This window comes from Fulmarus glacialis, unplaced genomic scaffold (genome assembly GCF_000690835.1).
Source record: "Fulmarus glacialis isolate BGI_N327 unplaced genomic scaffold, ASM69083v1 scaffold40545, whole genome shotgun sequence".
NCBI lineage: Eukaryota > Metazoa > Chordata > Aves > Procellariiformes > Procellariidae > Fulmarus > Fulmarus glacialis.
The window spans coordinates 19,337-28,041 of NW_009211806.1; the positions used below are offsets into that span (position 1 = coordinate 19,337).

Below are 8,705 nucleotides of genomic sequence, written 5' to 3' on the forward strand. Positions count from 1 at the left end.
AAGGGGGAAGGGAGAAGCAAACAAGCCACAAATCACGAAGAACCATTAGCATTCTGAAATTATCTTGAGATACAGGAAAAGACAAAAATAGCCAAGTATTAAACAATCAAAGTAACAGAAGTTACATTCAAAGCAGAATTTACCTACTGCCTAAAACGAACTAAGATCCCAGGCTCACTTTTGCCACAGCGTCATGCAAGTAAAAAATAGTTTCCAGGCAAAAACTAATATACTAAACCAACTTTTCATGCAGTAAGACATCAATTTACCTGTATCTCTTTTTTCTAGAATGTGATCTGGATCTTGACCTAGAGCTGGACTGAGATCTGGACTTTGATCTTGAAGAATGTGATCTGGAGTTAGATCGACCCATTTTTCCCAGCAGATATACTCCTTCCCAAAAGGAAAAGCAGTGAGGGGAGGGGGGGAAAAAAGGGAAGCGACTATTTAGAGTCCATGTAAATCATATAAATGAACAAAATTTTTATATGCTAAAATGAGAATATTAGAAAGAGGTATAGCATTTCCTAAACAAAAGAACTTTGAAGAGGATATAAGTACATTTATTAGTAAATTAAAAGCTCAACCACATTTTAAAGAATTTAACGTAGCTACAGCACACGCAATTTGTCTGAAAAGATAAAGTATAACAGTAAAATGTTTTCCAGGTTTAATTGCAAACTGATCCTGTAGAAGGAGAGAGGAAGCAACAGAAAAAAACATTTCTGCAAATTAAGGCAAGAAATAATGTGAGTCTGGACAATTACACATTTTAACATACTTTAAACAAAATTCTTGCTATTTGTGTGGTTTATAGTTTCCTTGCATTTTCAATGCACCGACCCTTCTCTGGAAGGACTTTATAGTCCCCTACAATGTACCTTTCAAATAAGCAAAGAAAAAGCCCTGAAGTATTCTGTCCAGCAGTTGTTGGCTTGAGCCAGGGGTATTATTTCTCCTAACAACCTGTACTAAAGCTAATCACTCTGATCCGATTTTCCACTGGTCAATATGCCCACCCTGCCTCTTCTTAGGTTAACCTTGCCTTTTAAACTACGTGTAAAATGCATGGCCAGCTTAAAGATTTTAACAACTGGTTAAATATTATGGCTTGCAACAGAATTCAATATTTTTCCACTCACATTAAGCTATGAAAACTACAATTGATTATAAAGCAATGAGTCCTAAAAGAAAATAAACTCATAATAAACTATCATTTCTTCTTATGTATTGTCATAATAAATATTTAGAATTAATTAGTGCTAACTATAAAAAAAAATTACACACCTTTTCTTTTCAGATCAGTAGCTAAAAATCCCCGATTTAATTAATAAAAACTTTGACCCACTACCATTTTATTTTTTTAAAACTGGGCAATTTCAAAATAAAGGGTCACATTAGACAACCTGAATATAAACCGTGGACAAGTAACTACACATTTTCAGGCCTTTGTATGCTCAATATCTGTAATCATCACTGTTTAATAATAATTAAAACAAAAATGGAAAAAACAAACATTTAGCTTTTGTATTGCAAACAAGCATGAAAGCCTAAAATTATTGTATTGAAAATACAAGCTCAACAAAACAAGCACTTTCTGTCACAAGGTACTTTATATAATCTTTCCTGTTACCTGGGTGATGTTTCAATTATGTAAAGACAAATAAACAGCATTAGACCTTAATTTAAAGTTAACAAAATTTCAGAGATTTTAGACGTCTATAAGCAAACCCCCAAAAAAAAAGCAGACCAACCTTTCCCCTATCAAAAGGTCCCTCCTGCCCTACATGACTTTCCCCACCACAGTAGCACAAGAGTTTGCATGGCCCCAAAGAGATGTAACCTCATCTGAAACTAACCCAGCAAAAAATTAATTTTAACCTAAACTAGCTTTCCATTTAACTAAGAAAAAATTATTTACCTTGGAGAAGAATATGTTGAATGCTGTCTTTTATTGGCTCCTTCCATTAAAAAGCAAATTTACATAACCTATATTCATAAGATGGTTTCTAATTCACTGTGTTCAATTAAACTCACAGAAAATGGCTTACAATCTCTTATGCTCATCTACTCACAGGCAACATAAACTCAGAGGTTTTAAACTGTTGTAAGACATGAAGCATACCAATTTTCCAAGAGTGATAGAAAAAAATCTCTGTTTTTTTGCTATTACAAGTAATTTTCACACCAAACTTCAGATGCACAATAAGTTTATAATACAACCCAACCTCAGCTTTAAAGGAAATTTGTTTGATTTTCCCCGTATTCAACAATAACATTTATACATTTGCATTCTATATATGACAAGTACATATATACTGCACAACAATCGACCTTTACAAGAGATACGCTAATTTCAGAAAGTTTTATATATTGTAGTTTCTTATTGCAAGCATAAATAGGAAAACAAAATCAATTCTCATTTTAAATGGTTGGGTTCAATCAGAACATTTAAAAATAGAATTAAGTTAATCTTACCTCAAACCACTAGTTGGTGCCAATGAAGCAATTATTTCAAAACTCTCTATTTGTGCTTTCAGCGATACTGATCCCTACAGAACAGAAAAAGAGACTGTCAAAAACATGAACTTTTACTAAAGGGCAGGTAATACCTTTTGCTTAAATGGGTTCAAACATTCATCTGTTTATCATGAAAAGACAACACACAAAAATGGCAAATTTACTCTTGGACTCAGTGAAGCTGCATGTTAAGACTGTAGCAGCTCAAGAGCTAGCCACTGCCAAGGGGCAAATCGTATTTCCCCTTCCATACATGATCACTCTTCCTTCAGCCTTGCTTACAGGGCTGTATAACGCACTATCCTCACCTTCACAACAGCCCTGACACCCTTTGGGTCCTTCAGTGAGCAAGCTCTTGATACCCAGAAATCACTTTCATATGGCTAGGTCATTGCACTGGCTTAATGAAGGGCCTAACAAATGCCAGAGCTGGATTATGGGGGAAAAAACAGCACGCGGCCAGGAGGAGGGGGCAAAAAGGACAGTGGCAAACTGTTGGACCAGTTTGAACTCTAACATACAGCTTTGCACTTAACCAGAGCTATCTTTTTTGAAAAAAAAAAATTGGGATGAGGACTTAGGACAACAGTGAAAGCTTTATCTTTAGGTTTCTCTGCAACATTTATAAAAGCATTACTCTGTTATACCTTCCTGTTTAAAATGCATACATATATGAGTTTACCTAAATACCCAACACCTCCTCCTTCAAAACTAAGCTCTTCTACAGGTATACAGAAACAAAGCATAACTGTAATAATGAAGCCAGTCTCAAAAGTACGAACTTTTCACTGGCCTCAGCTTTTAACTTCCTCAAAGCCTTAAGACTATGTGTACATTTGTAGTCTGACTCAACATTAAGCAAACTTTCCAATTCTACTCAAGCAGCTCAGAATTTTGTCCCAATTCAATGCAGACAGGATGGATCGCCCAGAAATTCTGCATCTCAGCAATTTATTCATTAAAGCCAAAGCCATAAGACATCACTACTCCTAAATGACACTTTCACACTTGTTCACAATGTTGTCAATGTTTGCTTCATCTAAAAGAAGAAATGTAGCACTTGTGTTCATAACCACTGCTTTCAAAAGTCCACTTACCATTCACTAGTAGTGACCAAGATATTTCCAATTTCTACAAAATATATGCTTTAATAAGATTAAGTTTTTACTTCTCATCATCAGCAAGCATGAGTCTCGGAAGGAGCACAGTAGTGTATCGGACCATTTCAGATCTTGTCTAGACAAAAGGCGAGATGATATTAGCTAGCAGAGGTTAATTAAGACATTCAGTAGTCTAGTACAGAAAAAATAATACAAACTTCAGCTAAATGATTGAAGCTCAGTCTGAGATTTTAAATCAATATTTAAATCATCTCTACTTCCGAGTTCTAGAAACAATCTGTTGGTGTTAGCTGAAATTCAAAATCCTAGTTTAGACAAGTCTTTAGATCCTGGGGACATAGAACAGGATAGTTACTTCACCTTTAAAACCTCTAGGCAGAAGACAGGTTCTTAAATTACTATAGCTCAAACTCTGGCAGTTGGTTTCGCACAGTTTTAGGAATCTTTTCTAGCAACCGGCAAAAGTGAGAAGTAGCCACACTTTTTTGTTTTTTAAAACAGCCATTGGATATACTATGTCCAACCCTGGCAGCTAAAATATATTTGCCACCCTTCTCCCTAATTTTTTTTTTTTTTTTTTTTTAAAAAGAAGAGTATGGATATAACATTTTAAAAGAAAAGAGTTTTGAATAGAGAACCTTAAATATTGAATTAAAAAAACTCAACTATTTGCAGCTTTTGTTTCCATTTAATTGTAATAGGTAAAAGCTTGACACACAAAACCCCCTTTTCCAAACAACTCTCATACTTAAGAACAGAAGTGAAAAGACTACATAGCTGGTTTTTGAATAAAGGTTTGTCTGTGTAAATATTCTCACAATATGCAAGAATCTAAGATTTGATTAACCTCTATTAAAGCTAATTTAGAGAAGAATAGTGGTAGATACAGAAATATGTAGGAAAACAGCTCCTTTATAACAGTAAGCTTCTACATGCTTCACACTTTCGCAGATAAAGTACACATTCCTCTGAAAAGCATCACAACTACAAAATATTGTTTCATAGTATCAAGTAAAATCACCCACAGCCTCTTCCTATAGACTCTTGGGCTCATTGTCAGTCCATAGTGGCTACACCATATCAAGTAAGGGCACAGGTGGTAAAGGGCAATGAAAAAGAGGTGCTAAGCATGGTATGTTGCTACATAACAACATCAATCGCTATGTCAAAAGACTAGTTGCCCCTCTCACTTCAGTGCATGAAGCTTATCTCTGGACTAATCTCAGAAGAGAGACAGAGTCTGCCAAAGGTGTGTATTAAGAATGTGACACAAGATGTCATCACTAACACTGAGCATTTTTAAGAGGACCACGACTGCTATGAATACGGCCTATGCCTGAAACACCAAGGCTGTAATCCACGTGCTTTTTGCAACTCACGCTTCTTTTTCCCTTGCTTTCTGCCCTAAATATGGGAAAAGAGATGCTTGGCTCTCAACCATTTCACTCCTGTGTTAGAAAATCTGGGTATTACAAAGGAAGCTGCTGTAGCTCCACAGTACTTTAAACCAGAATAAGTCAGCACCGCTAGTTTAAAGAAACAGTCCCATCTCTTCTATCTTTGTTTCCTAACATTCCTGATGATCTTCTCCCTTACGCATGCACGAGTATTTCTGCAGCCACACAGTGAATTAGATCAGGAAATGTATGGACCACCTGGATTAGTTTCAACACAAATGATTTTTCCAATATGGTTCATGACACAGCACCACAAACATTTGCGCCAACACAGGGAAGATGCAATAGCAGCCAGACAAGACTGCTGCTTTTGGCAGCACTGCAGTCTTAAAGCTTCCCTGAAACTAGCTTGGCAAAGCCATCAGCAACAACAAACTTGGAAGTTAAGCTTTTTAACAGTACTTGCAAGCAGCTTTAAAGGAAAAAAAAAAACAACCAAAAAAAAACAACAAACCAAACCAACCCCAAAAGACCCCCCACAAACAAAAAAAATCCCACCCCAAACAACCAAACCTTAACACAGAAACCTAGACATTTTTAAAAAAATGGATAATCCACTACCTGTCAGATACTGAGTCACATTCATGACCAAAAAGGGAGTCAAGCAAAGTTTCTTAATGACGTAACAGCAGGATCTTTGGCGGTCCTAAATCAGTCTCAGCCAGCAAGTGGGACCATCAAGCAAAAACAACATACACAACAGCATCAGGCTTATCCCACTACAAGTGCCATAATAATGAGGAAGTAAATGTCACTGTTAGCATTTGCTATGTTTAAAAGAAAAGTGAAGGACATAGAAAATTGTTTCCAATTCCTTTTAAACATTATTAAGAGTCTTTAGTACACCACTGATGTTAAAGTTTTCTCAGAGTACACAGACTGCAGATGCAACATATTTTAGCCATTTTAAAAGTTCCACGTGGAAGTTTTTGAAGACATTTTAGCACACTTATCTCCACTTACACTAGCAAAACACTGCTTCCTCTTAGCTTCATTATTTTAGCTATTCTTCATTTATAGTTATTTAGTAGTCTAAATTTCTCTTGCTTAAGCATTACTTGAAAGCTGTCACGAAGATTTAATTCAAAATCTTGTTAAAGTAATTCACAAGCTGTTGCCAAAATGAATTTTCATTCAGAGATTCAGGCTTCAAAAGAAATGAGGATTATACAACCAGGACAAAACAAAAGGGGATAGGACAGTCTTCAAGAAATCCCACAGAATTTGTAATATTCTCTCATAATACATATGCTGAATTAAAGAAAGTCAGTCTTATTGAGACAGTAGTGTAAGTGCTCGTACATCTGCCATGCTTTCTTATCCATTCTTTACCTCCCCCCCATTTTTTTTAATGCCGCCAAACTTAACAGCAGCACATCACAAATAGAACGCATTTCATTAGTGACTGTAAACCCGTATCACTCAGATCACCAATTAGAATCCTACAAATACTAAAATACCACAGCAATTTTGCCCAATCTTGGAATGTACAAATAAGAGCTGGGAAGCATATTTCCCCCCTATTTTATATGCTTGCTATATAATATTATCTTCATAATATCCACACAGTTACAAAGACAAAACAGACCCGTGTAAGAATCACAGCATGAAAAGTCAATTGGAACAGTAAAACATACAAGGGCCTTTTCTCCCCAACTCATTCATTTCTTAATTTGCAAATATTTTATACTGTTTTCTATAGTCAAAAACCAGCATCCTAGTAACAGTAAAATCAGCTCTGCAAAAATGTCATATGATTGGTAGCTGTTCTTTTATGTAATACTATTGGCAAACAAAAGCATGTTTCTCCTTTAACTAAAAACACAGAAATCAAAGTGACTATTTCTCAGAATTTTGTCAATACACAAAAAGGAATTGCATGCTTTTGGATACATGTTGTTTCAGATAGCCATTCTTGTTATTTTTTTGTGTTTTAATCGCTGTGTTTTCGTATGCCCTTACACAGCGGTTTCCACAATCTCTTTGCAATAAACTCTGAGCATGCTGCCGCAGAAAAGGCTATCTTCCCTCCTTCATTTATTCCTAGACTGATATTCATATAGGTGCTGGGTGAGCTGGAGCACTGAACTGAAGAAAACTACTCTGGACGAAAAGACAAAGCTGAATTTTCAGCCACATCACCTCCCAGATCCCATTTACCACAAGGCTGTATGGAGGCCAGTGCCAGCACGATTAACAGGATAGCAATGCACTTTTTCAGAATACCTTTGGAAGAAACTCTCACACAGATAAACTGAATACAGCTGTAACCCAAAGGCTTACTTTCTTCAGGAGTTTCCTTCACCTATCTCCACTACTTGTAAACAAACCCCAAGCGTTCTCTGGCATTCCTCAAACTCCTGCACCACAATCTCTCCTTGACAACCAGCCCGAATCTAACCCATCCAAATACCTGCACCCTAGCTCCAAACAACAGCTCCCTGCTGACCCTTTCTAAATTCATACAACCACTCCAAGTCTTCTGCATCCCCAAAGGCAACAGGCCCTTCGCCATGGTACATGCTCCCCCCCCCCGCCTCAGCCACAGTCTTCACCTGAGGAGTTCCTCCTCACAGCCAGGCCCACTAAAGCCTTGCTCAAGCCATGGAGCCAGTGCTCAGAAGAGAGGCAGTCACGCCCCAAGTACTGATATATGTAGTACCTTAAACCTCTTCCTGCCGTTCAGCACAGCCTGTCACTCAACATCAAAAGGGACGAGTGGGAGGAAGCAATTCCTACCCTCCCCGCCACAAGAAGCTGCACACTTGGAGTGCACCTCAGAGCCAGAGCCTCTACCCCTTCTTATTTTCCCCACTTTTGTCTAAAGCAATGAGATTATCAGAGAGGAGAAAGAGGAGGAAGAAGGAGAAAGACAACAGCTAGACAGCATTTTCCTAGCACCCAACGCTCTTTAATCAATCCTTCCCACACTGAGAACAACTGTTCTAAGGGATGTTTTTATATATTTATAATAAAGCAGTGACTAGTTGCAGTGTCAAGAACTCCTTTGTTTTGCATGCCCCCGGGTCTTTCTGTAGTAAAATTTAACTGCTACTGTTAAGGTAAAACTTTGACCTCAGAGATAAACAAGTGACAAGTTGTACTGACTTCGTACATGATCACCATGACACACAAAACAAGAATCTGATTTTCATAAGAAAATTAAAGGCGAAAAGTAGGGGGTTTACAAAGCAAACGAGAAATAAAGGACACGATCCTGCAAAGGTAGTATACTACAGTATGATCAACATCGGGAATATAATAGCCGCTTTCAGCAAGGCGCATAAAACCCACCCCAGCCCCTCACCGGCTTTTGCGGGCATTTTTAAACAGGGCAGTTAACGCGCAGGGAGGCAAGCAGAAGCAGAGTATTTAAGGCACAAACACTTGAACCGCAGTCACGCCCGAAGGCAAGTTCCTCCACGAGCGCAAAGGCTGATCCAACACCGGGAAGCATCCTTTCACCCCAGCACCGCTTCCCTCCTTAGAGTCACACCCGCGAGGATAACGGGGAGATTTTATATTCCTGTAACCAGTGCTGCATGGCGATTCCCTTGGGCCTATCTCCCACAGGGAGGGCGGAAAGGCTGCAAACCCAGGTCGGCCG

General features: G+C 37.9%; 1 protein-coding gene across 5 annotated transcripts in view; it reads right to left on the reverse strand.

The window, feature by feature from the left end:
- Positions 1 to 3,757, reverse strand: part of BCLAF1 (BCL2-associated transcription factor 1) — a 19,999-nt gene extending 16,242 nt beyond the window's left edge. For all 5 annotated transcript variants that reach the window (XM_009577674.1, XM_009577673.1, XM_009577671.1 and 2 more), the window contains exons 1-3: positions 3,618 to 3,757; positions 2,479 to 2,552; positions 270 to 393 (exon numbers count right to left, since the gene is read on the reverse strand). In XM_009577674.1, coding sequence (XP_009575969.1) covers positions 270 to 373 — 104 coding nt within the window. In that variant the 5' untranslated portion in view covers positions 374 to 393; positions 2,479 to 2,552; positions 3,618 to 3,757. The remainder of the gene's footprint in view (positions 1 to 269; positions 394 to 2,478; positions 2,553 to 3,617) is intronic.
- Positions 3,758 to 8,705: the final 4,948 nt, after the last annotated feature.